The 27,045-nt window shown below is 37.0% G+C and overlaps 7 protein-coding genes, 1 non-coding gene and 2 pseudogenes across 12 annotated transcripts; 5 read left to right on the forward strand and 5 right to left on the reverse strand.

Moving 5' to 3' along the window:
- Window positions 1-117: 117 nt before the first annotated feature.
- On the forward strand, window positions 118-2,085 carry LOC104768948 (protein PLASTID REDOX INSENSITIVE 2, chloroplastic). The gene is made up of 4 exons (XM_010493059.3): window positions 118-380; window positions 532-852; window positions 953-1,048; window positions 1,628-2,085. Exons 2-4 carry the CDS (start codon window positions 580-582, stop codon window positions 1,814-1,816), a joined length of 558 nt encoding a protein of 185 aa, XP_010491361.1. The 5' UTR covers window positions 118-380; window positions 532-579; the 3' UTR covers window positions 1,817-2,085.
- LOC147946567 (small nucleolar RNA U3) lies at window positions 166-383 on the forward strand. Its single transcript, XR_015596075.1, has one exon. It is a non-coding gene; the product is annotated as a small nucleolar RNA U3 (small nucleolar RNA).
- Window positions 2,086-2,130: 45 nt separating the features above from the next.
- Window positions 2,131-3,297, reverse strand: LOC104768960 (uncharacterized). The gene is made up of 3 exons (XM_010493070.3): window positions 2,839-3,297; window positions 2,656-2,762; window positions 2,131-2,574 (listed from the first exon to the last, which is right to left on the reverse strand). The coding sequence occupies exons 1-3, from the start codon at window positions 3,128-3,130 to the stop codon at window positions 2,467-2,469; spliced, it is 507 nt and encodes a 168-aa protein (XP_010491372.1). The 5' UTR covers window positions 3,131-3,297; the 3' UTR covers window positions 2,131-2,466.
- Window positions 3,298-5,737: 2,440 nt separating this feature from the next.
- Window positions 5,738-6,864, forward strand: LOC104778660 (RNA polymerase II C-terminal domain phosphatase-like 4 pseudogene; annotated as a pseudogene).
- Window positions 6,865-6,892: 28 nt separating this feature from the next.
- Window positions 6,893-10,368, reverse strand: LOC104768971 (nucleobase-ascorbate transporter 8-like). Its single transcript, XM_087508260.1, has 14 exons — window positions 9,767-10,368; window positions 9,575-9,672; window positions 9,315-9,491; window positions 9,115-9,215; window positions 8,943-9,018; window positions 8,792-8,851; window positions 8,533-8,723; window positions 8,357-8,453; window positions 8,169-8,255; window positions 8,005-8,063; window positions 7,801-7,892; window positions 7,632-7,709; window positions 7,357-7,517; window positions 6,893-7,275 (listed from the first exon to the last, which is right to left on the reverse strand). The coding sequence occupies exons 1-14, from the start codon at window positions 9,876-9,878 to the stop codon at window positions 7,057-7,059; spliced, it is 1,608 nt and encodes a 535-aa protein (XP_087364386.1). The 5' UTR covers window positions 9,879-10,368; the 3' UTR covers window positions 6,893-7,056.
- Window positions 10,369-10,810: 442 nt separating this feature from the next.
- Window positions 10,811-12,871, reverse strand: LOC104768980 (putative xyloglucan endotransglucosylase/hydrolase protein 33). The gene is made up of 4 exons (XM_010493090.2): window positions 12,555-12,871; window positions 12,158-12,258; window positions 11,838-12,046; window positions 10,811-11,345 (listed from the first exon to the last, which is right to left on the reverse strand). The coding sequence occupies exons 1-4, from the start codon at window positions 12,793-12,795 to the stop codon at window positions 10,937-10,939; spliced, it is 960 nt and encodes a 319-aa protein (XP_010491392.1). The 5' UTR covers window positions 12,796-12,871; the 3' UTR covers window positions 10,811-10,936.
- A 1,939-nt stretch (window positions 12,872-14,810) lies between these two features.
- Window positions 14,811-15,439, reverse strand: LOC109132199 (uncharacterized). Its single transcript, XM_019243382.2, has one exon. The coding sequence runs from the start codon at window positions 15,389-15,391 to the stop codon at window positions 15,035-15,037; it is 357 nt and encodes a 118-aa protein (XP_019098927.1). The 5' UTR covers window positions 15,392-15,439; the 3' UTR covers window positions 14,811-15,034.
- Window positions 15,440-16,938: 1,499 nt separating this feature from the next.
- LOC104778661 (U-box domain-containing protein 18 pseudogene) lies at window positions 16,939-19,218 on the forward strand (annotated as a pseudogene). The gene has a single exon (XR_015588685.1). The product of XR_015588685.1 is annotated as a U-box domain-containing protein 18 pseudogene (transcript).
- A 630-nt stretch (window positions 19,219-19,848) lies between these two features.
- LOC104769004 (ubiquitin-like-specific protease 1C) lies at window positions 19,849-23,536 on the forward strand. 4 transcript variants are annotated; one of them, XM_010493122.2, is made up of 14 exons: window positions 19,849-20,305; window positions 20,523-20,574; window positions 20,659-20,726; window positions 20,832-21,112; window positions 21,280-21,319; window positions 21,410-21,495; window positions 21,582-21,611; window positions 21,708-21,812; window positions 21,907-22,009; window positions 22,294-22,391; window positions 22,612-22,734; window positions 22,852-22,963; window positions 23,050-23,157; window positions 23,234-23,536. In XM_010493122.2, exons 1-14 carry the CDS (start codon window positions 19,973-19,975, stop codon window positions 23,333-23,335), a joined length of 1,641 nt encoding a protein of 546 aa, XP_010491424.1. In that variant the 5' UTR covers window positions 19,849-19,972; the 3' UTR covers window positions 23,336-23,536. The 4 variants fall into 4 exon arrangements, 2 of the variants coding, with proteins under 2 accessions (XP_010491424.1, XP_010491431.1); XM_010493129.3 differs by having other exon boundaries at window positions 20,526-20,574; XR_015588686.1 differs by having other exon boundaries at window positions 19,860-20,305; window positions 22,329-22,391.
- Window positions 23,505-26,082, reverse strand: LOC104768990 (uncharacterized). Its single transcript, XM_010493103.2, has 2 exons — window positions 24,307-26,082; window positions 23,505-23,801 (listed from the first exon to the last, which is right to left on the reverse strand). The coding sequence occupies exons 1-2, from the start codon at window positions 26,016-26,018 to the stop codon at window positions 23,795-23,797; spliced, it is 1,719 nt and encodes a 572-aa protein (XP_010491405.1). The 5' UTR covers window positions 26,019-26,082; the 3' UTR covers window positions 23,505-23,794.
- Between the last annotated feature and the right edge of the window lie 963 nt (window positions 26,083-27,045).

Consider the following 27,045-nt stretch of genomic DNA (forward strand, 5'->3'; position numbering starts at 1 on the left):
TTGTTGGATTTCAGACTTTCAAATTTATTTTTCAATTTCAAATATTAATTACACGTGTCATAAGCTGTATGGTTTTAGTGTGGAAATAAGATGTTTCAAAGTACCACATCGGAGAGATTGTTGAAAACAAAGTTCTTTATATATGGACAGAAACCGTCAATGGTCACGACCTTACTTGAACAGGATCTGTTCTATAGGCTCGTACCTCTGTTTCCTTGATTTCTAAGGAGACAGGCCCTTATCCCTGGTTGATGAACCATGACCGTGCGATCAGAGCGTGATTAACGGCTACGATCATCCTCGGATGCATCCGCTGCTGTAGAGGATCGTTACTCGGCTCGGTTCTACCTTGCCGGGGTGGTCGCACGGCGGTCTGACAGGTTTCTTTTTTTCACCCTCATGACTTTCTTTTTCCTTTTTGTTACAATTTGAACCCAAATCTTTGTACTTCTTACAATTTAACCCTGAAATATTCGATTCATTAGAATTGAAACCTCTCTAAAACCCTCAGCTTTTTGGTAATGTTTGCAGAGAAAAAGATAAGGTTTTGAAGAGTGAAGCAAACCGTAGTTAGCAAAAATGGCTTCACCATCTATGCACGAAGCTCTCTTCTCTTCACGGCTTCTTCAACTCAATTCATCTTCTTCTAATTCTTCCTCCTTCCGTTGCGCTCTTCCAATTATCTCTTCACCAGCTGCAGTATCATGCTCAATCAAATCGACCCAGTTGTTTAAACAGCGTTGTAGAACCAAAGTGAGGGACTTTTCTCTTTCTTCACTTTCCCGGAGAGGGTTCGTTTGCAGAGCTGCCGAGTACAAGTTTCCGGATCCCATACCTGAATTCGCCGAAGCTGTGAGAGCTCCTCATTTCCTCTTTTCTTGTTTTCACTCAATTTTGATGGGTTGTTGTTGTTATGGATGATTGAAACCTAATTGATGTGTGATAAAACCAGGAGACTGAGAAATTTAGGGACCATTTGTTAACGAAACTATCCACGAGGGATCTTTTTGAAGACTCTGTTGATGAAATTGTTGGAGTCTGCACTGAGGTATTCTTAAATGTTTCTCACTTTCACACTTATATATCTTATGTGACATGTCTTGAATCGTGTTTTTTTACATGTCTTGATAATCTCTATCTCTTAGTCATTGTGTACTGTCAAGTGTCAACTGAATGTGCCTGTTAAGATAATGTCCTTTGTAATGTTGATGCCTCGTTTTTAGGGTTGTGATTTATGCAGCATTTTCCTGAAAATCTTGGGGAATGATTTAGTGATCTTATACTAGTTGAGCTAGAGGTCTAGAATGGAGAGGGTCATGTGACTCAGCTTAGAATTACATGAGCGGTTTTGAGTTTAAACCTATGTAGAAAGTTCAGCAAAAGGTTAGTATGGTTTGAAAATGAGAGGGTATATTTTCATTTACTCGGATCCAAGATGTTGTGGTCTTAGTAATGATCCGGAAAAGAGCCTTGGTAAGGGATATAAATCTAAATCTGGTTTACCAAAAATTGCTTGGCAGTTATTGTTGCGTGATACCTTAGAACCATTCTCTAAGTCTGTTATGATTCTTGGCATAAGACTCGGGAGTAAACGGTTTTTGCTTTGGACCATTGTGGTTCTTGACAGATCTTCGAGACATTCTTGCGCAGTGAGTATGGAGGACCTGGTACGCTCTTGGTCATACCTTTCATTGACATGGCGGATACTCTCAATGAAAGGGAATTGCCAGGAGGTCCACAAGCTGCACGAGCAGCTATTAAATGGGCTCAGAATCATGTAGACAAGGACTGGAAGGAGTGGACCGGTACTGATTAGTCCTCCAAGCATCAAAATATACTCCTTTTGAGTTATTTAGTTCAGTACGAGTATAGGAGTGTCCTCAGTAAAACTTGGAGATTAATTTGCAAATGTTGGTAGTTAATAAGCTCTGTTGTAGTATTCTTTTCCCGGATCAACTGTTTTCACCTGATGGTCGAATCTATGTACGTCAGATCTGTTAAGTGTTGTTGATTCAAGATTACCATGTTCAACATGGCATGTTGTGACGCCATTTAATATTTCATCAAAAACCTTTTTAGTGTAAATTTGCCCAAACGACTTTTGTAACAAGAAAAAGAGAGAATGAAAGATAACAACAACAAAGCTCTTTATTGTTCTAATTCAGAAGTCATGTTTCCTCTGAATCTATATTACAACAACAAAAACCACACTTCTTACAAACTTCCATCGATTTCTCCATCTGCGAAAATATATACATCGACGATAGAGAGAAAAAAAAAGGAAGAAGAAGCTCTGTTCTGTTGGCTTTCTTGAGCTTTATCTCTTCACATCTTGATTGAAGTCTTCATCCTTTGTCATAACCAGGAAAAAAAGGAACCAAAATATATTCAGTAAGGTTCCGGATCAGGTTCTCCACTCTAGATCCAGATACACTGTCTTGTCTCTCGAACAAAAACCAAAAACATTCAGCTTGTAGCTTCGGAGATGCTCTGAAGAGACGGCCTCCATGTTTTGGACTTTAAGAGGGAAGTTGAGCTCATTAACACACGAAATTGCTTCCCTTGTTTCTTCTCCTACCATAAATAAAACAAACAAACCCACATTAACTATATTTTGTCTAAAAGTTGACAAATCCATCAGTTAGAGGAATCTACCGGAACTTTCTTCTCGGACAACTTCTTCACTGTCGTCTTCATCGTTGTCTCAATCTGATGCTTCTTCGTCTTGGCGGATTTCTTTTCCCGTAAAACCTTCATCACTTCTGTATTCAATCGTAAATTTCAAATCACACGAATGAAAACATAAGAAAGAAACAAAAAAAAAAAAGAAGAAGAAACCTTGTGAAGTAATAAGCCTATAAGCGTGGCCAAGCACGAGATTCTCCGTTGGGCGGAGAAGCTGAACACGTGTGAACCTCACAGCCTTCCTTTGTTTCTTATCGTCTCGCTTCACCGCCCCCGGTATATTCTTCTCTTCCTCCTCTGTCAAAGGAACGATGAGAGAGACGTAGTGGCCAGGGTACATACTCATGACCTCGGTGACGGATACAGAGCCATAGTATCGATCAATTTTACCGCCGGGATGCTGTAGAACAAGAAACGCCGCGTTCACCGCCTGACAATTCCCCATTTTCAGAAGGAAAAAAAAAAAAATATGATTAAGAAAAGAAAAAAACAGAGTTGTAAAGAGACTCTGTGAAAAAAAGAAAAAAAAAAGAGAAACAGAGGAAACGAAAGTGTTTTTGTTTTCCGGCGAGGGTAGGTCCACACACTCTGCCTTCACTTTAGCTTTACTTATAAACATGTGAAATCACAAAATTTATATTATGGTCTTATACTTTTATCGTTATGAGTTTCATGAGTACAGTTATCTAAGTATTTTAGTAGTATAATGTAGTCATGTAGATTTGTGGGCTGTACCTGACGTTTATAAATTTCTTGTAAACTGCTTTTTATGTTTTGGGAGTTGAATAGGAATAAGGATGGTCGGAATTTAAAAAAGTCGGTTAGATTTGGACAGGTGTGGCGACGCCGAGACAAGAGAATGATGATTAAGATGTCTACTACTACTATGGTTTGTGATTGTTTTAAAAAAAGTGAGATAAAAAGTACATTGACATAAGAGTGAACGGGAAGTATGCAATTGGTGATTTGATTTTGCATATATTTAAACTTTAGTTAAGATTTGAATTAATTTATAATATCCAAATTTATTGAGTTAAGTTACACTATATATTGAATCGATCTAACACGGATAATATGTCAAACGCTTCCTTGTAATGTTCAATTATCTACCAACCATACTTAAATGTATTTTTTAATATTTTATATAATGTTTTGAAACGTATACAATTTTCAGATTTTGTAATAATTAGATTTATGGTTAACAGACGTACTACTACTAGCTAAGTAAGTAACTTGTAATAGGGAAAGACAAGAAGAGATTGTTCTTGTCAACGGCAAAACAGAACGTTTATAAAATACTTATATTAAACGTAATGAAGACTTTTTGTTTACTCTTTTTTGCAAGATCCAATGCATTTCCACTAACGATCATCTTTTTATACTCCCATATACTGTATCAATTTGATTATATTAATGGATATTTATCTCGTTATTTTCTTCTCTTTGTCTACCCTAACATCAAAAAAATTTCCTTCCAATAAAAATTGCTATGGCACCACTTTAATCATTGAAACAACCGCACGCATGCTTAAGTCTTTCTTAAGGCGTTACACACAAGTGAAGTTCGACTAATTTTATGTAATAGATGTATAAGGGTAATTAGTTTTGCTGGTTGCATTATAAATCAAGATGTGACGGAATTTGATCTAGAGAACAAATAATAGAAAGAAACTTCAATTCTTTCCCTGGTATAAATATGCGCAGCAACTAGTTTCACGTTGAGGTCGATGTAAAGTAAACAACGGAAAATTTTAATATTTCGTAAATATTTAGACTTTATTTAAAATTGCATGTTTTATTACTTGTGCATGGCATATTAATTATAATGTTGTGTTAGTACTATAGAGACCAAATCACGTTATGCAGCAACCAACACGTAACAAATCAAGATTTAAGATTGTAAATAGTGTCCTTTCGTTTTTGGTTAGGGCCAACATCAATCGTCAGTTTTTTTATAATGTTAATTAAACAACATCGTAAGTTTAAATAATATAGCTTTTCGTTAAACACAAACAAAACCTAGTAACTAACCATCTAATAGTTTTAATCAATGAATGTATATCCAACAATTCGTATCCCAATTAGTTAGTACTGAACTTTGATCACATGCATGAACATGAATCCAATAAAAAGTGAGAGAGTGTGTGCTTTCCTCAAAAACTAAAAATTAGTCTCAGCTCATTGTAAAAACGTAAAGCACATCATAATCAGAATTTAGGATTTTAAACAATGGAGTATAGATGATCATTTTTATATTTTAATACTCAAACACTTGATCGCATGAAACATATGAATATGAAACGACGCTAACAAACGCAACCTTCGACTACATGTTCACTAGATATGATGTTTTTGCTCCAAAAAAAAAAAAACAACTTTTGATGGAATTTTTCATGTTTGGTTAAATTGAAATACTGAAATTCTAACATAAAGTTTTCATAAGATGTTAATATGGAATATAAATACTTAAAAAGATAAGAAAAAAAAATTCATAATCTATTAATCTCCATGACATAATTTGTAATACTGTATCACTGTTATTTTGTTTTTTTTTAACACATATTGTAGCACTATTTATTTATACAACACAAAAGTTGGTTTTACAAGTTGGTTTTAACAAAGCAATTAGAGAATAAAAACTAGACCCAAATCCAACAAAAGCCCAATTGATTCAAAGAAGTCAGATGAAAAGGAATATATCCGTTTTATATTCAAGGAAAAGGAAACTGATCAAGAAAAGAAGAAAATCAAGTGACAAAGGAAATCATGAAGAAAAGGCAAACAAAGAAAAGTGGAAAGTGTTACAATAAGAATTAGCAAATTACTATTTGTGTGTTAGAATCATAACTATATATATAATTAGGGTGCTTGTGTTAGAGTTTTAGTCATAAGAAAACCAAAGAGAAAAGAGAATAAGAAAGAAAGAGATTCACAAACAGAGATTTAATAAATAAGAAGAGAGGTTTATGTGTATCATCGGATCAAAGAGATTCACAAGAAAAATCCCAACAGATACTTTTTTATATCATCGGATCAAAGAGAAGGAGGAAGCATGGAAACCCTAACTCGAAATTGCAAGCACCCATATTCCTTCGGCAGTCCGTGTATCGTGTGTGGCAAGAATCTGGATGAAACTGGTGTTTCGCTCCGATGTATGCACCAGGGTCTACGACTGAATCGAGACGAAAGAAACCGGATCCGTAAATCCGATATGAGAATCATGGAAAGCCAGAGAAAGCTCTACTTATTCCTTGATTTAGACCATACGTTGCTTAACGCAACTAGAATCAACAACATCACAACAGATGAATACTACCTGAAAACCCTAACCCTAGAGGACAGAGAGAGTCTTCTTCTCTTCACGGTCACGGTGGAATCAATCGGATATATGACTAAACTGAGACCCTTCGTAAGAACGTTTCTAAAAGAAGCAAGCGAGATGTTTGAGATGTACATATACACTAATGGCAACAGATCTTACGCTCGAGCGATGGCTAAGTTGTTGGATCCTGAAGGAGTGTACTTTGGGGATCGGATTATTTCTCGTGATGATAGTACCGTGACATATGTGAAGAATCTTGACGTTGTGCTGGTAAATGAAGAATCTGTTCTTATTGTTGATGACTTTAAGCATGCTGGTCAAATAAACATCGAGATAATTTGATACAGATTAAGATGTATCACTATTTTGCTTCAAGCTCCAAGAAGTTTCCCAAGTCGCTATCGGAGTTAAAGAAGGACGAGAGCGAATCAGATGGAGCACTTAGTACTGTTCTTAACGTTTTGAAGCGAACTCATTGCCTATTCTTTGAGGACACAAGTAGAAAAGTGAGCTCAGTACTGAAACAAGTGCTGAAACGAGGGAAGGTTTTAAACAACATCAGTCTAAAGACTCCAACAGAAGCAGAGTGTTTGCTCCGAATGCAGAATGAAGCAAAGCCCGGTAAGCTCAAATCGATTCAACTATCGATTCCAACGGCTACTTCACCTCGAGACAAAACCATAAAAGAGAAAGAGAAAGCTCCACCTAAAGACAAAACAAGAGGAACTAGGGAGGAAGCTGCGTCTGTCTCACCCCAACACCGTACGACTAAAGCAGTCACAAAGCAGTCAAATCATAAAGCAATCATCAAGCTGTCAAATCAATTTATAGCCCTCGATTCACTATGTGTAAGCTGATTCTGATATCTGTTTGTGAGCATTAGGGTTTATGTCAAGTGTATAATAAATAAGCCATTTGTGGCATTGTAAGCCTTTGAGCTGATTAAGAATACAAAAGTTCCATCTTTACTATATATAGTTTCATTTTGCTTTCATAGGACACTGAGTCGATATAACTCTGATTCTAAAAATGTTTAAAATGTCATTTAATCAGTGAGAAGGAAAATATTTGCTGAGATTGAGAGGCAAAGAGTAGAACTCTGCACTTCTGTTATCGGTTTTGAACGATCTAAATGGCTTCCACCATTCGGATCCTCGATGTTTCTTTGTTGTCTTGTCCTTAGGAGGCAATGTCATGTCTAGAAATAAGGCCAAAATCCCGGAAATAAACGCTTTAGATGAGAAAGGAACGTTTATGATGATGTTGAACTGCAGTAAATAAGAACAATTTGAGGGTTAGTTTATTTGATGATATCGGTGTTAAGAAGATGTGGTTTCTAGTGTTCTTACCCATGTTGCGGATGTGTGAACGGGTCCATAATCATGGACAATTGTGTACTGGTAGAAGTATTGAGGTATTGATAAGCCCATGAAGATGGAGAATCCTAAAATGAACTTTGTTCTGAAACTGTTGAGATTGCAGAACTGGAGTAGACTTAGACCACCAGCACCTGAGATTTTTGGTTTTGGTTTTGAGCCAAGATATGTATTCATTGCGCGGTTCCAAAATACAAAAAAAAAAAAAAAAACAGAACAGTCTGTTTCAGTAGTTTCAAGAACTGTACCAACATATGAGAAGAACAAACAGTAAAGAGCTGCGCTGATAGGAGCTGGAACTAAAGCAAAGATGCCCCCAAATTTACCTGAAAAAACGAAGCTCTATGTATGTTAAGAAGCTTCAGAATTGTAGATTTATTACAAGAAAAAGGCCCTATGGAATCTGAGAGAATATACCAAGAATGGAGAAGAAGATCATGAATCCGGCTGATACTTGAATTACTCTTCTACTACCAACCCTTGTTAAAGCCAATAAACCAGCATTCTCCCTACAAGGATCATCAAGAAACCGTTTGAACATCATGTTGTTTTCGAATAAGAAAGTCTTTTTCTGGTTTTATTTTTGTTTTGGAGTTTAGAGATGAAACTGTGTTTACTTACACAGACACGGCTGTTGCATTTCCTGCTCCAAATAATCCACATAGAAGAATTCCAAATCCCTTATAAACAAGAGAACCACATTAGTATTGAGACTGTTTTGATGATTCAATAGATATAAATAGTTTTAAGCCTTATATGAGTTTCATGGTGTTTTTTAGTTTCACCTGCCAACAGATTCCACGGCTCAGCACAGAAGGTGGGATTGGTGTTGCACTTGCATACCTTGATACAGCAATGTATGTCCCTGTGGACTGTTCCAGTGATCACAGTCACAAGGATCAAATACATAAGTATGCCTCGAAGTTTTTATAACATATAGTGGAAAAATAGGAAGAGAGATTTAGGGTTTGACCTCAACAAGAGAAACGAAAGAAGCAGCCATGATAGCGAAAATATCTCCTGCATTAAAAGTAGGAGTTCCCCATTGACTAGGATAAGGCACTCGAATCCTGAATCAACAAGCTTAGCATTACAAAACCGGTCTGGGTAAACCAGAAGAATATATAAAATTTAATGATCTATATATACCATGGAGCGGCGCTAATGATGCCAGCATGATCAGGTCTGCAACTGATTTGAGTATCGATTCCTGTGTTACTGTAAGCCCCACCAATGGTGAGAATGTATGCATAAAGCCATACAATGGCCACTGAAAATATCACAGCAAACCGGTGGAAGAAGATGGAGAATCTTTCTACTTGCATCAGATGAGGAATGTACTGCAGACACCAACAAACTGGTTTAAAAACCCACAATTTGACAAATTGGTTATGGGAAGGACATTAACCTGTGAGAATAGGATAAGTAGTATGATCTCAGGCAGTCCAATCTCAATGCATTTTGCTAGCTGTAATGAGCAGAACACAAAACTCAGGAGTTTAAAGTAAATACTATCCAAGAGCATACTTAACTCTATGAGCATGTATATGTATAAATACCATAGGGAATCCTTGTTCATATAGCCCAAAGCCGGAAAATGCTACAAGAGGCACAGCTGATAAGGGACTCAAGTACCTAAAAAAAAGAGAAACAAAAACAAACAATGTAGACCCGAAAACGCCATCATCAAGAAACAGAGGAATCTCTGTTTTACATGCAAGGGATTCTAACCTTACTACATTGCGCCAAAGGCCGCTGAAACCAAGAAGGATCTGAAGAAATGAGGCAAAAATAAGAGCACCTTGTATTCCACGCATGATCTTTTCAAATTTCTGCAAACAAGGAAACAAAAGCACACCTAGTTGACTTAGTAACAAAACTTACACAAAACAAAGAGATAATGTAAATAACTGATTTCCTCCTTCACCAACCTCTTGAGGATCCATAATGTCATCGTACCGAGTAGCTAAGATGATTGACATTGTGGTTGGCACATAGGTGTAAGAAGCACTAATGACAGCAGGAAGACGTGTCCCAAACCAGATTTGCAATAGCGTGTTGAGTCCAGACACAAAGAGCAATGTCTGAATCAACTTTACCTTATCTTCCTGCATTTGAGTCAAAAGACAACCAATTTTACATACCCGAGACAGTCTTATGTCTTTGTAACATTTTCTTATAAAAGACTTACGTTTCTTCCATCAATCTTTGAAGCTAACATTGTTGGAATGAGAACTGTCGTTCCAAGCATCACTAAGTAGTGTTGAAACCCCAGAAGTATTGTCTCCGCTGATCCCAACAAAAATAAGGCTAATTTTAGAAATCTTTAGTTTTTCACAAATTTTGGTCATGGTAAGTGAAAAATATGTGAGGAAGAGCTTACGCCAAGGAGGAGAAGTTGTGAGGCAGTAAGTGATACCGTAAAGTTGATCCTTTACCGGATGGGGCTGAAGATCTTCCTGTTTCTGCGGCGGCTCTGCGTTTTCTCCTGCCATTTTCTTCTTCTGCCGGTAAAACCCAAAACCTCAAGAAAATAACATAAAAAGGTGGAAAGCTCGGAACTTCTTGGATAAACCCAAAATGTAAAAGTGGGTGAAGCTTGTTGTGTGGATCTTCAACAAAACCCACAAAAGAGAGGTGGAAACCAAAATTATGATCAAAGAAGTTTAGAAAATATGGAAACTGAAACGCTCAGAAACTGAAAGTGAAAGAAGGAAGATGACGAGATAAAAAAGAGTGTTGTGTGTGGGTGTTGGCAGTGTCGCAGAGAGAATAAATGTAAGGAACGTTTTATGGAAAAAGAAAGAGTTTTGTAAGTTTACGTTACGACTTTGAAGAAGAAAAAATCTACAATTGAGGAAACCAAAGGGAGAGAGTATGACAAAACATAATGAAAGCTTGCATTGAATTTGTTGAAGAGCGTGAATGACTAGTAGTTTTGAGTTTTTTAATGGTGTAGTCAAAGAAATTAAACATCTACTAGTCAACTATATGATATTATGATTCTATTATAAATTAGAAAAAAAACCTTTTAGTAAATAAGTTTCTTAATTAACTTTGGCCTCATTTATAATTATTTCAAAAAGTAAAAACCACGTTAGATATAGGTTTTCGCATTATTTCTCTTGCTTCACGTTTCTGTCACATAATGGCTTAAAATAACAATGAGTCAAGTGTAGATTCTGACGAGTGATATAGAGTGAACCCTTATTGTCTTTTTAAAAACATTTTGGATTTTACTTTAACAAGTAATGGTTAAAGTAAATTTTAAATATATGTGTTTCAATCTTCACCGTTGGAATTACACATGAGGGAGCATACAGTAATTCAAATTCAATGCTGTTAATCAACTAGATTATATCCAAAGTTAGACAAGTGTTTAAAAATTTTAATCATTTTCGTAAGAGAATATTATAAGAACAAAATATAAGAAGAAGAAATTTGAAACCTTACTTTTCAACCGCTAATATGTTACGTACATAAACTTATATCGTAAGAAAAAATGAGTATTTGAGAGAGTAACAATGTGTGTTTTTAATAAATAAACAAAAAATCAGTTGCACTCAGCAGGCATTACTTTGTATCTCGACTTATCACTACAATAAGAATAGAACATTAGCTTCCTCCTAGCCCAATCCATGGCATTGATCTGATTCTTCGACAACGTGGCAAAATCCTGACCATCAACAGGGTCCAGACTCGAAACCGACCCGCCCGACTTGGTGCATGGCCCGGTCCCGGTAGAGGAGCCGTTGTTAACGGAGCAGCCACTTAACTCCACGTCAGCTACGGAAACCACGAAGGGGCTGTACTTGTAGTTGACAGGGTACTTACCACCTTTAGTGGCCCACTCTGAACCGTCCCAAACGGTGACGTATAGAGACATCGGTTTAGACGGGTACGCGCTTGTGAAGGCTCCCCGGTTCGGAAACTGCCTAACCGGAATGTTGTCTACCAAAAATCTGTAAAACCCATTCGCCGGTTTAGTTAATTGACAATTAGGGAATCACAGTTAGATTTTATTGAGTTTCTTTCTGTTCAACTAAAATATTATTTAAGTATTAAAAACCAATCCCTAAATATATTGTATTAATCTAAGAATATCATCAACTTGTATCTTTGTTTTTGTTTGACAACATGCATTAGGTGGAATTTATTAATTTGTAACTTTAGTAGATGACAAATGGTCATTAATTATGCTAATTAGTCTAATGTCATGTCAAATCTAAAAAATTGAACTGAAAATAACATTCTAGTTACTACCTCCATGAATGCATTGTCTTAGGATATTCATTAGGGATTCATGAATATATAATGTTTTTGTTTGTGTTGACTTTTTCTTGGCCCAAAACCTTTCCTTTTCTTATTTTGAATGACAATAAATAATACTTATATTCTTAAGAAAATAAGAAGAAGATGATCATAGCCATGACTAATGCGTGAGTGTGACTTACACAGTATGGTGGGAGTTCCAAATGAGGGTATAGTCGTGAAAGGCTTGCGTTGGATCAAACCAAAAGTAGAACTTCTCCTCTCTTCCCGTTCTCGTACTTCCATTTGCATACACATTCGTTTGGATCGTCCAATCATCTCTCCTACTTCTACCCAACAGTTCTATGTCTATCTCGTCGTGGCTTTTTGGATAACTTTCTGCGTTTGATAACTGCATGCATATCGAAAATATACATTAGTATATATCTTCAAAAGAAAAACTATATTTGATGATCTCAACACTACTCATTTTATAACTATAAATCATATTAATTATACGTACATAGAAAGCAACCACAACACCAGAGGCAAATCCAGCAGGAAGCTTGAGTCTTGCACTGAAGAAACCATACTGATACTTGTTCTTTGACATCAACCCAGCTCCTGCAAATATGTCAATATCATATATAAAATATATATATATATAAGTTCTTTGGATAATATGCATAAGGAAATCACTAAAAAGAAGGTTATACTAATGGGTCATGCGAATCCGACCATTCACGTTTCTTTAGGTATTAAAAACTAGTGTACGAGAAATTAACTTACTTGACTAAAGCAATTTACAATGTTTTCTTATATATATATATATATATTTAGTTAGGAGTCGATCAAAAAATCAGAAACAGAGGTAACAAAATCAGAACAGGACAGAATTGAGTAGAGGAGAGTTGTAATACCAGATGATTTGTCGAGAGTGAGCTTTGCTAGGGAGCCATTGACTACAATATTGTGATCCCCGAAACGTCTGGAGAAGCCACGTTCAATGGCGATCTTACTAAATTGATCAGTGAGGCGAGTTACGCTTGGTGTTGTGAATTTCCTGCTGTGTGAAGAAACAAAAGACAATGAACAGAGACAAAACACAACTGCTGTTTCCCAAATAATCTTCATGTTGTACTTCTTCATCAAAGACGCCATTCTCGTTTGTGTTTGATTACTGATTAGTTTGTATATATTATGTTATCTGTGTCAGTGGTGTATATATATAGAGCCATAGAGGTAAGGGTGGGACAGTGAGATTGGGTGAATTGGGTATTTGACACAATGAGTTGTAGACAAGCTGGCTCTTACCTCTGTTCTGATTGATCCTCGTTAGAAAAGAGACCACCATAATGGACTCTTTTGTCTTGCTAGTTGTTAGTTGTTACTGAAGAATGTTCGTAAATAAATGTCTCAATCTATTAAAAAAAGTTAAGAAAACGTATAAAATAAGAATTCATGCATGTGACGACGTTGGCTCCGTTCAAGAGTTCCCAAGTGATTAGTTTGGCTGTTTATGATTCTTCGATTATCATAATTTCAGAATCAAATCACTAGCAGCATACATACACTTCTCCATAAAATTTCAGAAAAGTTTCTTATTATAGGATCATAATGACCAAAGGAAAACATTGAATTCAATGTTGCTGCAGCACATGTCAGACTAACACACTTTTTCTTTCAGGTTTGGGACATATGCATGTGGGCAATTCTGTTTCCCTCTTTCATTGATTTGATACAATTAAATTTTGCCTTCATTAATTAAAATTTATAAGACTAAACCTTACTATTATACACACATGCACACATACACATTAACGTGTCTATACGACTTCACGATGAAGTGGGCATGGTAATGCTATACCATGCTTTGACTTCTTCTTTCCTCTTTTGCCACTTTTTGTTTTATCTCCCTCTTTTTGTATAGAAATAATTAATTTGCTACACCTTTTGTTTGTCTTGTTATTAAATTGGATCAGAACATCTTAACACACCGAATGTATTTTTGGAATTATTTGATAAGACTATTCTAAACAAAATGTAATTTGAAAACTAGTATATTAATACGTATAACTTTAATTTTTTTGGCATATGTAACTCATATTTTTCTTATGAGAATTCTATATTTGACAGTCTTTTTTTTATGGACTAGTTAGTTTCTTAAAAAATAACGTTTAACTTAATAATAGTTGAAATATAACAGTAAACCTTTTTTGTTGATTTTTTTTAAAAAAATTGTTAAAAATAATAATTATTATTGTTTGATAAACTGAATAAAAGAAGAGACGAAAAAGGACAAGAGAGTTTGTGATGTAAACATAAACAAGTTGTGACATGCAATTCAATACAGCAACTCTCAGGCTGGCAATTTACAGATGGTTCATATCAAACCTTAACCAACCAATCAAATCTGCATTTTCAGCATTCATTTATAATTGATACTTATGCCTTATTTTATTTATTTTCTTCTTGATTTTATTCTTATTATCATAGATATTGTTCTTATGAGTTTAATTTTAAATTCGGCGGGCAACATCACGTATCCTCTCTTCTTGATCATGTCACCCTAACAAACTCCACAACACACAATCATACGTTTACAAATATTTTTATATAAAGATTACGAGATCTATATTATTATTTCTAATTAATTACTCATATAAATATTACTTCCTCAGATTCCAATAACAAATTGATAATTCAAATTAGATGGTTGCGGTAAAATATTTTCTTGGTCTGTCATTAGGTAAACAATATGAGTAAATATATATAACGCGGCGCATATCTTACATAAACTTTAATGGGTCTGAACTTCCTAATTGTCACACTCACACAACAACTCACAACTAGGTGTGTAAGGTAGGGTTTGTTTTATCCAATTAAACAAAAACTTAGTTGTTTTTAATGTGGAAGCGATCATTTTTTTTTTAACTTTTTCGTGTTGTTAGAATATTTGTGCTTGATTTATGATGCTAGATGCAAGTTGCAAGACCTAGTCCTGATAAAAGACGATCTACGATACTTTGTGTTAAGATGGAATCGTTATAAACGGGCAAGGCTGGTTAGCCTTTGCCCTGACAAAAACGATTATCTGGGCTTATTATGGGGATCTATAAGGATGGGCCAAGTGTGTATGTCATGGGGGGAGAGAAGGATCGGATCAGCTCTGACTATGTTAAACAGAATTATATAGATCATAATCAGATAATGACTAGTAATTTAGTATTGAAAATAAAACTTGATTAATATATTGCTATCATTATATTATTGTAAATTTTGTAATCCTTGAATGTAAAACTAACTTTAGCTTAAGAAAACAACTAAACGTCCACAAGGAAGAATAGAGAGAAAACAGCTAAACATCAAACGATTAACATAGCTTTTATAGCTTAAATTTTTACTTCGTGGTAGGAGGAATTGCGCCTGCAATTCTTGAACATTGCTCTTTCAACATTGGAGGAAAAAATGGATTGATTGGGAGTTTCGGCAAGCAATTGGCTTCACCTTCCAAAAATGCTTTGCAGCAAGCTGGACCAATGTTGCCAAATCGTCCACTAAGTATGGCTTGAGAAATTTCTGTGATACATCCTGGAATATTCATCACAGATGACCAACATTTTGCAATATCGGGGAATCCTGGCATGTTGGGACTGGGTTGGAATGGAAAAGGAAAAGGAAGTTGTGGTAGCTGAGCATTTGTGGAGACAACAACTGATACGATCACTAGAAGAACAACAACATTCTTGATAGACATAATTGAGAAATCTTAGAATTGATAAAAAAATATTATAACTCTATGTGAAGTTTGTTTTGTTGATTGATGAACAATAACAAGATCCTTGCCCGTTTATTTATACGAAAACAGTGCTTATATGGTATTAATTGTGATGATCAAAATGTCTTGGAGTCTTAAATTAGTCGTTTTCAAATTAAAACAGAATCAAAACGTCCGATGATGAAACGGACGACATTGATTAAATAGTATTAAGAAGACGTGTCCGATAACTAAGCTAGTACATCTTAATGAAACCGGTTTATAATCCTTCGATTTAATTTTAAATTGTGGTTTGATTCTAATTACAAATTAAATGGCATGAAATTATAATGAAATGTAATGATATTTCGTGATGGACAGCCGAGACAAAGTGGCACGAAATGATGATGTTCCCGTGATAATTCCAAGTAAATGCTCTACCAAATAAATCACAACTGACAAGTACATACATGTTGCTTCTTATTCGTTTTCCTCTAAATGAATTTGGGAAAAAAAAAAAGAAAAAAAAAAACTCAAAGCAAGTCCATAAAAAATAATCAACGGTTGACTTTGCCTTTGAATGATTAGTTCTTGCATTTTTATAAGAGATGGTCAGAATCGACAGTCCAAGCTGATAAACTAAAGAGTACCACCTGGAAATATCCTACTTTATAGCATCTCAGGTATGGTATTTCCAAAATAGTATATCTAAAAAAAAAACGTTGAAGGTGATGAAGCTTCAACAAGCCATAGATCGGGCATGGTAATTTCCGGATAATAACAATAATGGTGATTAATTGGTTACTTTTACTGTAACATAAGGACTACTTGTGACATGATGTGATTATAGAAAAAATATATCCAAAGTACATAATATAATCGACTGATAACATAAACGAAAGAAGTAATCATGTTAAGGATTCGATTAAAAGACACAAGAGTATAACGAAGTTATCTTATTACACCATGTTTTTTTTTTTTTCAATTCCGTGAGTTGCTATTTGATATGAGGGATTAATTATTTGTGGAATGCTATGGATATAGTTACACAACCCACGATAAGTTAACAAAGCAAATTGTGTACTACTTGATCACAAATCCCAAAAATCATATTCATTCCCATAAGTTTTGTAATCAAAATGCATACAAATAATCAGATAACATAGTATCGGTTTCTGTAAGTATCTCAACTATCTAGACTAAGTCATGACATTAATCACTCCTATCGAAAATTTAATAAAAGAATTTATGATACAATTGGAAAAAATGAACGAGGAAATATCCTATATCTGTCCCTTACACATGGGGTCGTACCAAATGTCGGCAGACTCCATGCACGTAACTTCATGACCACGTGGATCCTCACACACTCCACTACGATCTACGAAGCAACCTCCATCTTCCTCGTTTTCGACGGTTCTGATCACGTGGCACACTGTCAATGGTCAGGGTTTCCAAGTTACATTAACCAATTATATATCGCCACGCGTCTAAAAAATTTGTCAACTCTTTATATAATTTCCCCCACCTTCCATGTCGCCGTGTTACTCGAAAAAACAATCACAAACATCCAAAAACAAACTTTGATCTTAAAAAAGTCATAGCAGCATGATCCATACTAAGACCGGGTCAGGTCGTCGGATCCTGACTTTTCCGGCTGTGCAACCATGCGAATCAATCTCCATAGTCACCTTACTCGACTCACTCATTCAACTCGCCGGCGACATTCTCGCATTCAAGTCGAAACACTTCTCCACAAATAAACAAAGCTTCAGAGAAACTCTAAGGCGGATCCAAAACCTAGTTCTCGTCTTTGAAGAGATCCGGATCCGAGTCGGGACTCCGAGACGCTATTTCCACCACGACTCTGCTGCCGTCTTAAGTCTCAAGGAGATCCACGTCATCTTCCAGAAGCTCAAGTTCCTCGTAGAAGACTGCACAAGAGACGGGGCTAGGCTATGTATGATGATGAACTCTGATCAAGTCTCGGATCACCTACGTGTCCTGACTCGATCCATATCCACCAGTCTTAGCGCGTTTCCCGTCGCATCCGTTGACTTACCGAACGAAGTCAACGAGCTGGTTGACTTAGTGGTGCGGCAAACTCGTAAGTATGGAGTCGAACCTGAAACAAATGATATACGGGTCATGAGCTCCGTCAATCGGATCCTTGCTCTGTTCGAGAACAGAGTTAGTCCAGATTCGGATGAAATAAACATGATCCTAGATTACGTAGGGATCAGAAAGTGGAGAGACTGCGTCAAAGAAATCAACTTTCTCGGAGAAGAGATAGCTGCGGAGCGGTTAGATGAGAAGAAGAAGAAGAAGAAGAAGAAGAAGAATAGTAACGTTCGAGTTGAGCTTCTCAGTAGCTTAATGGGGTTCATATGCTATTGCAGATGCGTTATACTTGGACGGATCGAGAGAGATGATGATCATCAGCATCATAACGTAGATAATAGTGACAAAGACCAAGACTTGATTCGAGGATTAAAAGTTGAGGATCTCCTTTGTCCAATCTCACTAGAGATTATGATGGATCCTGTGGTTATAGAAACAGGGCACACATATGATCGGAGCTCCATTACAAAATGGATCGGATCCGGTAACGTCACGTGCCCTAAAACCGGAAAGATTCTCGCGAGTACTGACTTGGTTGACAACGTTTCCGTGAGGCGAGTGATTTATAAGCACTGCAGAACAAACGACATCGTTTTGACGAGTATTGTTGGCCAGAGAAGGAAGACTCAAGACGATGTGGTGCCGGAGAGTTTGGCTGCAAAGGGAGCTGCGAAACTCATAGCAAAGTTTCTCACTTCAGAGCTACTCAATGGCGGCGAAGAGATGATTTACAGAGCCGTGAGAGAGATTCGTGTTCAGACCAAGACAAGTAGTTTTAACAGGTCTTGTCTGGTTAAAGCTGGTGCCGTGAGTCCTCTCTTAAGGCTTCTTAGCTCCGGAGATTCCAAGATTCAAGAAAACGCAATGGCTGGGATCTTGAATCTCTCAAAGCACGTTACTGGTAAATCCAAGATTGTTGGAGAAGGGCTAAAGATCATCGTAGAGATTCTCAACGAAGGAGCTAAAACAGAGACGAGACTATACGCTGCTTCTGCTCTGTTCTATCTCTCTTCCGTTGAAGATTACAGCAAACTGATCGGAGAAAACCAAGATTCGATTCCGGGATTGATGAAGATCGTTAAGGAGAAGATTACGGCGGTTCGGCGAAACGCAACGCGTTGCTCGCGGTTATGGGTTTGTTGATGCAGTCTGATAACCATTGGCGTGTTCTCGCCGCCGGAGCTGTTCCTATACTTCTTGATCTGTTGAGATCGGAAGATACCAGCGGCGAACTCACGGCGGACTGTTTAGCGACGCTAGCGAAGCTGGCGGACTATCCTGATGGGACGATTGGGGTGATCCGACGTGGCGGTTTGAAACTCGCGGTGAAGATTTTATCTGCGTCGGATGTTTCGCCGGCGGTGAAACAGCACTGTGTTGCTCTGATTCTGAACCTGTGTCTTAACGGAGGTCGTGACGTCGTTGGGGTTCTGGTGAAGAAGTCGTTAGTTATGGGGTCGCTTTACACGGTGTTAAGAAACGGCGAATATGGGGGAAGCAAAAAGGCTAGCGCGCTTATCAGAATGATCCATGAGTTCCAGGAGAGGAAAACCGGTTCGTCCGGTTCAGTTGAACCAAGTCTTCAAAGAGGACGGTTCGTTCACGCCTGGTGATTTTGGTTGGTACACAGTAACTCTTGAGTATTTAAAAGAGTTATTTACCAAAAAAAAGATAAATGAATTTCACCTTTTTTTTTTTTTAGTTCAAAAAAAAAAAAGGGTGAAATTCATTTATCTATTTTTTTTTACATATGTAAGTATTTGTTGTATAAACCAAAGAGAGATGGCAATAAGCTTCATGTTTTTTAAGAAGCTGTGTCCATAGTCCATACTTCATACTGTAAATTTTTTTCCTTTCTCGATGTATAAATGAATTAATAAAAACAATTACAATACGAAGCAAACAACTTAGCTTTTTAATGCAAATTGTGACCTAAAATTAACATTACAAATATATCTTGGTCCAAACTAAAGACAATAGACACCTAATTTTTTTTAGTTGAGTTGGAATCTTATAATCTATATATTTATATAGAGTTTTCTAATTTTAGTTTTTGACTCGAAAGCTTATTATTATTTTTTAAACGTACTATATATTTTTGTTATATTTTAGGAATTTATATAATATTTTATGAAAAAAAAATAACTAAGGAAAATTTTAGAGGGAAACAACAAAATCTATTTAATTATCTATTTTTAAATGATAAAATCTATTAATTGGCCTTAAGTTAGAAGCCCATAATTTAATTTATATAGAATTTTAGTTTAAAGTATTTACTGGATTTGAATTCGAAGCCCATTATCTAAATAAATTTTACAATATATTTTGAAGAAACCACGGAGAAATTTGCAAGAACCACATGAAAAAGAGATAAAAAAAAAAATAGGGAAGCCGGAGAATTCAAGAAACCAAAACCTAAAATAATAATATATCGGTAGTTTTTTTTATTGATGAAGAGAGATGAAGAGGCAAAGAGTAATCGAGTTAGATCGTGTGGTGAAGACAAAGTTCAACATAGATTGGGACGATGCTTTGGCCGAGGGAGAAGTTCCCGAGCTGGAGATCATCGGCACTGACAAAATTCCGCCGTCTGAGCCAACTCTCTCCGGCGAGGAATCCGCCGTATGCGTGCGATCCCTCAGGGATAACGAACTAGACGATCATCTGAAGCGTCAGAGATCACTTCTGATTGCTTTAGGTGACAAGTTGCCAGATAAAGGCGACAAAATCCGCAACAGAATTGGAGACATTGAGTACGAGAAGCAGCGGAGGATGTTGCAACGGACCAAACCGGTATGTTAGTATGTGTTTGGACTTTGGAGGATCCCATTGGTTCAAGTTTCTTTCTGGCTAAAGCTTCTCATTAGTTCTTAACCTTTTCACTTGTTTAGTACTATGGTTCTGGTTTTGTTTGGTATTTTGTTTAGAGGGGCTTAGCGGATGGCTCTCTGTTTTTAAAAGATGGATGGATTTATCTGATACAATGTCTTGTGACACTTACTTATTTTAGCAGGATGCGGAAAATGATGCATGTCAGATTCTGGAGCAACCGAAAAGCTCAGGTATCTTGTTGTCAGGTTTATCCCCCAGCTAATGTTGGTGTAAAAGTGTAAAACTTTTGTCTCTAACATGTTAAGTTCTTCCAGGTGTGTCTAGGCAAGAGAATACAGCCTCAAAAGACTCCTCTAGACAAGGGTCGAGTGACAATCCCAAAGTATGGCGTTTCTTACATTCCCTGTTGTTTAAATCCTTTTATGTCCCTGCTTCTTGATGCAAATTGATATACTTCGTTTAACTGGTGGATGCTCAACCCGTGAAGCTATTTAATGACAAAACACAAGATTTGGAACGTGGAAGCTGGAAAGGCAAATCCAATAAAGATTCAATTATAGAGAAAAGTAATGGGTGGCGATCGCTGCCAAGATTAAGTAAGTGTAATGTAAGTGAAAGAAACTTTTATTCTGGATCTAAGGATCCAAAAGGGAATCGAAAACTCAACGAAGCTTATGGTAAAGCAAAGCCAAAGGAATCTTCTCCTTATTTACTAGTCGACGATGATGATGATGATGACGACGATGTAGTTGGCTATGAAACTCCCAGGTCTATATATTTTCTCCCTGCTACTGCTTCTGAGATTTTCTTGCATGTCTTTTCAAGTTCAAGATTGTAGGTTACTACTATGTATGCCATACCCTGTGGCCCTGGCTAACCATTGTTCGTAAGAGAATTTAGTATGTTACTTATATGTGTGCATCTTTTTATCACAGGGAGTGGAGTGTGAAAACAACACCATCGCAGTGCAAGAAGGTATGTCATCTTATGCCATACAATTGTATTCTTGTGCGTAATTAATTTATAAAAGGACATTAGCACCCGTTTTGACACTTTTTGTTATAGAAATCAGATGATAAAGTGATTAATTTGGATGAAGATGAACCTCAGTCTCCAAGGGTACTAGAGGAAGCATGTGAACTTCCTGAAGGGTAAAAAGAGAGTTACTTGTGTTTATCTTCATCAATTGACTGGCCCTTCCTTTTTGAAATAACCTAAATTTTGGTGAAATCTGCAGGTTACCGGAAGATATTTACTACCCATCAAGGTGGGTAAAACATTACCTTGTAGTTGGTGTTATGTTTTACTAACTGTGATCGTCAATAAGATATATGAATTTCTTTCTTTTTTCCATTTCATCCAGTGATCAAAGGGACGGGCGAGACCTTGTTCAAGTGTCTCTTGAAGATCTGAAATGTCTTTCACCTGGAGAATATCTTAAGTCGGCAGTTATAAATTTCTACCTCAGGTTTTTCTTAAGTACCGACTTGCATACTTGCATTATTATCTCTCTCTCTCATGTTATGGCTTTTATGTGATTATTTTCGCTTCTGTTTGACTAGGTTCTTGCAGCACAATGTATTTTCAACGAATGAGACAGCTGCTCATTGTCATTTCTTCAATACGTTTTTCTACAAGAAGCTCACAGAAGCTGTTTCATACAAGGTGATTCTTTTCCCTGATTCCTTTGAATAATAGAATGACAAATCAATGGTTCTCAGCTCATTATTTTTGGTTTTGCATCTCAATATTTAAAGCCCTCAAGATGGTTTAAGTTTCAGTATTCTATTGTAGAAGGTTGAATCTAAATACTTCATATGCAACTTTAACAAGAATTGAGAGGGAAATGATAATACTACATCTTCTTTTGCATCTTGTGATTCACATAAGTTTCTTCTTGGTTATTCGTGTTGATCGGTCTCTTCGTCTTCACCTTTCAATATGATCAGGGTAATGACAAGGATGCATTTTTTGTAAGGTTCAGGCGGTGGTGGAAGGGTTTAGATCTATTCCGTAAATCATATATATTTATTCCAATACATGAAGAGTAAGTAATTTGCTGACCGTTGTCTATTGAATCCTATGATTGCATCTTTATGGCATGAAGAGTAGTTTTTGTCGTCTACGCTCTATACAGATGCAAAAAATAATGCTTTCTTAGATCAGAGTGATTCCATCTCAGTCTGTACTTTGTAATGGAGAATTGTTACACTCGGCACCAATTGTTAAATGGTCTAATGGTCTTTTTTTCCTCTTGAATGTTTCAGTCTCCATTGGAGCTTGGTAATAATATGCATCCCAGACCAGGAAGACGAATCGGGATTGACTATAATTCACTCAGATTCATTGGGACTTCACCCAAGAAGTTTGATTTTCAATAATGTCAAAAGGTGAGACCTAAGGAACCCGTACCAATGATCTGATGCCTGATTACATAAAATTTCTCTGTGTAGACCTTCTTCATATATATTCTATCTGTGGTTTTAATTATATCTTTATTGTTGCAGGTTTCTGAGAGAGGAATGGAACTATCTAAACCAAGATGCTTCCATGGATTTACCAATTTCAGCAAAAGTATGGAGAGACCTTCCCAATATGATCAATGAAGCTGAAGTGCAGGCTAGTCCTTTATCACTTGTTACGTTGCAATAGTGTTTAAAGACAAATTACAGTATTCATCTTTTTTTTTTTCACCACCTACTCAGGTTCCACAACAGAAGAATGATTTCGACTGTGGTCTGTTTGTGCTCTTCTTCATAAAACGTTTCATCGAAGAAGCTCCACAAAGGCTGAAACTAAAGGATTTGGGAATGGTGCGTTTCTCTTCTACCTCCTCCTGATCTCTTCTAGTTTGTTAGCACTAACTCGTTTTCTCGAGTCCATCTCCAGATTCACAAGAAGTGGTTTAAACCCGATGAAGCTTCCGCTTTAAGGATCAAAATCTGGAACATTCTCGTTGATCTATTCCGTAAGGGTAACCAAACAGATTAAAAGCTGTATAAAAGAGAATCTCCTTGAGATCCGTGTTGTGTTTGGCCACTCTTAACTAAGAAATGAAAGAAAAGTTTTTTGTTCACGGGTCCCTTTCTTGTAAGTCCTGTAATAACTAGGCATGATGTAATCATAACAAAACAACTACGAGCCAATAGGCAAATAGTAATGAATCCGAATGAAAGCTAACATTGCTGCAAATCCTCACGTCTTACATGCTATCTTTATAACGACTCAATCAACAGTTTCTCTCAAGCGTTTAAAAATTGTTTCAGTCTCCCCTCTACATAATCCATTTAACTCAGATTGTTACAACATTGAAGAACCTAAAACAGAGGAAAGCACAACTTAAAGCGCGTTTATATCCCAAAGATGCAGCATTCTGTATTAGCCCAGGCTAGGCCGTGATCTCTGCGCCTTCTATCTCTCTCTCTTTCTCAATGATGCTTTTGTCTTGTTTTAGTCCCTGCAAATGCGCAATAAACATCAGTATCAAACAATATGACTGACTTCTATAGCCACGAGGTTATAATTTGTTACATGGACTAATAATGAATCTAATGATCAGAGAGATCTTACAAAATAAGAGTAAAATCTTGGTGAGTAATAAATCAATAGGATCAATGTAGAGATTAGTTTTATTATCCGCCCAACAGCAAAATATTGCTGATAGTACAACATGTAGTGGAATTCATTATCCCTTTTATAACATATGTACTAATGAATCCATCGAGTTGTCTGTCTCTCTAATATTTTCTAAGTTTAAACTATCATCCAGCGGATAGGGCTATAAGAGATCTGATTCCTAAACTTTTAAGACGCATCCTACATGCATGCTACTCATACGAGAACTCTAGCTTTGCTACACTTATTTAATGCAACAACTATTATGCATCTGTTAAGTAAAAGTGACTTTTATAAACAAGGCATGCATCATGATAAACCAAACAGATTGGACGAAGGTTACTTACCAGTACTTAATCAAGCCGTCCCAGCCACATGTTGCGACTTTACTCTGCTCCAGAGGATGCCACTCGGCTCCAATGCATACTCCATTGTGACACTTAAGAGTCCTAAAGACTTTGCAGCTCTTCCAGTCCCAAAACCAGCACTTACCCTCACCATCTCCTGACATCACAAACCGTCCATCTGGCGAGAAATTAACTTGGCATGCGTAACCAGCGGCAATGTGCCCTGCAAACCTCTTCTTTTTATTCAGCTGAAACCTTTCTCGGGTACTGTAGATCAGAATCTGGTTATCCAAGCTCTGCGCAGCAAGCCAATTTCCATTAGGGTGGACAGAAATCGAAGGCATAGAGTGCATATGGGGCTCACTGATATACTTGATAACCACCGGGATTCCGAATTCCCACACTCGCAGAGACTTATCATCGCTCGATGTGACAAATCTTCTGTTATTGTCCACAAACGTGATTGTATTAACTGCACCCAAGTGCTGATCATACTCCTGTGTGATCTCCCCCGTGTTAATATCCCACTGCACAATCTTCTTATCACTCATACCAGCCAACAAAATGTTCTGCTTGTCATCATCCGGATTCAGCTTAACCACATATGGAATCTTCCCAGTGGAGAAAGTCGAGATAACCTGGCCAGTCTCCGTGTCCCAATACTTAATGTTCTTATCATACCCAGCAGTTAAGAACTTAGTCCCATCATTGGAGAAGCAAATATCCCTCACAGCTTTGCCGTGACCCATGTAGGTCCTCATGCATTTACCAGAGTTATACACATCCCAAATCTTAACCTTACAATCCATACCTGCAGAGAGAAGCAAATGTCCATGCTTTGGGAAGAACCTAATAGCAGAAACACCTTTCGTGTGACCACTCCATGTATGAACCAAACGTTTTGGGATGTAGCAATGATCGTTGTTGGCCTTTGCATCTTTCGGAGCCTCAATCCAAGACCTCCCTTGGTAATCTTTCTCCTCTTTGCCATGGAAGGTACTCTTATCCGCGTAATGCTCTCCTTTAGCTTCGTTTTGCTGTCCCTTGTCTTCCTTCTTCTTGGCATGCTCCTCCGCATACTTCTTCTGCTCCTCCGTTAACTCTCCCTGAACAACCTCCCTCTTCCTCGACCAAGGACTCTTCCTATTCCTCGTAAGCCAAGCTTCACTCGCCGGATTCTCAGCCTCCGGCTCAATCTCTTCCTTCTTCTCTTCCCCATCTCTCTCCTCTTTGTTCTTCTCAATCTTCCTCCGCTTCTGCTCACTCTGCCGAACATTATAAACCGATTCACCGTCGTTCTTCCTCAACGCCTCCACATCGCCGACGTAATTCATCCCAGACGGATCCGCCGCGTAACCATGCCTCTGAAACGTATTGTGCTGCTCATCAAACATAAACGATCCAATCGAAGCATCTTCCACAGACCCTAGCTTGTGATTCCGCATCCCCTGAGCGATCCCGTCTTTCGCGTACGGGTGCGCGGGGCCGAACATCGGAGCCCAGAGCTGCTCATAGGTAGGGTTAGTCACGACGACGTGTTGAGTCGGATTAATCGGCTTCGAATTCGATTGATTCACGCTAGCCACCGTGAGAGCTAGCGCTGTATCGTCAACCTCCGGTGCAGATGATTTCGCCTTTAACATACGAAGCGGTGAAGATTCCGGTGAAGATTCGACGGCTTCATCTTCTTCGTACGATTGAATCAGATCCATCTCTCTGCGATTTTGCTCACACCAAAAGTGTTCTTTGTTTCCTCTGCCTCTGTTTCTCTTCTCTACTAATAAGGGTTTTAAAATTCCTAAATCCAATAAGGATTCCAATTTTTAAAAATTGACCCTGACTTTTGTTTTGTTTTCAAATTCGCCCCGATAATTTTGTTTTTGACATTGACGTCCCCGTGTAAAAATCACACCAAGTCAAACCGATATAAACCGGACGAAACAAGTTAATTAAGGTTTCTAGTGATTGACGGTGGCGAGATAAATAACATGGAGAGGCCAATAATGATTTCTTGTCGTTAAGTGATCGAGTACAATAATGTTTACTTAGCTTGGTCATATCTCCGTAACTCATACAATACATTTTCATAACAACTTCGTACAAAGATAACGAAGAGTTACTAGAGTAACGTGTAAATTATTTGCTTTTAAATACTCATCTCAATCATATTTAAAGAACTAAACACTAGCGTAGACTTAATTATAATTAACTATGTTGAGTAGCACGAGATTGTTATATTAGTTTGTTTTTCTGATTAAAAATTATTAGGATTTAGTTAACATTTTTTCGAGAATTTTTGCAATATGAAGAGCATACCAACAAAACTTATTTATATGGAGAAACTTTGTTTTTTTTGGTTTGGAATTTCATGCTTCAAAATATATACATCCATAGATGATTCTTCAAAATCTATTAATTACATGATTAAACCCCTTGTAGATTTTGGTTTATGACAATTGAGAAAGTAAACTCTCAAATATTTATTCCATCATAGTATATTCGCCAAATAGGTTGGTGAATATATATATATATTATCAACAATTTGATTTTCATTGCACTAGTTAGTAAGACATGTACAATGGTTCCAACATGTTGTTGTGTCCACGATGACATTGTGAAAATAAAAATGGCTATTCGGAATCGGAAGTAACTCTAGAAATTTGGAAAAAATATTGTTATCCAAAAAAAACATACAATAGCAAGAACCAGATTAACGAGAGACTCCGCATTAATCACCAG

This window comes from Camelina sativa, chromosome 3 (assembly GCF_030686135.1).
Source record: "Camelina sativa cultivar CO46 ecotype springtype chromosome 3, ASM3068613v1".
NCBI lineage: Eukaryota > Viridiplantae > Streptophyta > Magnoliopsida > Brassicales > Brassicaceae > Camelina > Camelina sativa.

Bases quoted from the DNA above. Each gene is read 5' to 3' on its own strand.
- LOC104768948 (XM_010493059.3), top strand. From the start codon at position 580: ATGGCTTCACCATCTATGCACGAAGCTCTCTTCTCTTCACGGCTTCTT. The intron at 853-952 runs GTGAGAGCTCCT...TGATAAAACCAG, and splicing joins TACCTGAATTCGCCGAAGCT to GAGACTGAGAAATTTAGGGA. The intron at 1,049-1,627 runs GTATTCTTAAAT...GGTTCTTGACAG, and splicing joins TTGTTGGAGTCTGCACTGAG to ATCTTCGAGACATTCTTGCG.
- LOC104768990 (XM_010493103.2), bottom strand. From the start codon at position 26,018: ATGGATCTGATTCAATCGTACGAAGAAGATGAAGCCGTCGAATCTTCA.
- LOC104769004 (XM_010493122.2), top strand. From the start codon at position 19,973: ATGAAGAGGCAAAGAGTAATCGAGTTAGATCGTGTGGTGAAGACAAAG. The intron at 21,496-21,581 runs GTAAAAAGAGAG...TGAAATCTGCAG, and splicing joins GCATGTGAACTTCCTGAAGG to GTTACCGGAAGATATTTACT. The intron at 23,158-23,233 runs GTGCGTTTCTCT...GTCCATCTCCAG, and splicing joins AACTAAAGGATTTGGGAATG to ATTCACAAGAAGTGGTTTAA.
- LOC104768980 (XM_010493090.2), bottom strand. From the start codon at position 12,795: ATGGCGTCTTTGATGAAGAAGTACAACATGAAGATTATTTGGGAAACA. The intron at 12,047-12,157 runs GTACGTATAATT...ATATGCATGCAG, and splicing joins GTGTTGTGGTTGCTTTCTAT to TTATCAAACGCAGAAAGTTA. The intron at 11,346-11,837 runs GTAAGTCACACT...TGGGTTTTACAG, and splicing joins TGGAACTCCCACCATACTGT to ATTTTTGGTAGACAACATTC.
- LOC109132199 (XM_019243382.2), bottom strand. From the start codon at position 15,391: ATGTCTATCAAGAATGTTGTTGTTCTTCTAGTGATCGTATCAGTTGTT.
- LOC104768971 (XM_087508260.1), bottom strand. From the start codon at position 9,878: ATGGCAGGAGAAAACGCAGAGCCGCCGCAGAAACAGGAAGATCTTCAG. The intron at 8,454-8,532 runs GTATATATAGAT...TTGTTGATTCAG, and splicing joins ATCATTAGCGCCGCTCCATG to GATTCGAGTGCCTTATCCTA. The intron at 8,064-8,168 runs GTGAAACTAAAA...CTTGTTTATAAG, and splicing joins GCCGTGGAATCTGTTGGCAG to GGATTTGGAATTCTTCTATG.
- LOC104768960 (XM_010493070.3), bottom strand. From the start codon at position 3,130: ATGGGGAATTGTCAGGCGGTGAACGCGGCGTTTCTTGTTCTACAGCAT. The intron at 2,763-2,838 runs GTTTCTTCTTCT...GATTGAATACAG, and splicing joins TAGGCTTATTACTTCACAAG to AAGTGATGAAGGTTTTACGG. The intron at 2,575-2,655 runs GTAGATTCCTCT...TATTTATGGTAG, and splicing joins TGTCCGAGAAGAAAGTTCCG to GAGAAGAAACAAGGGAAGCA.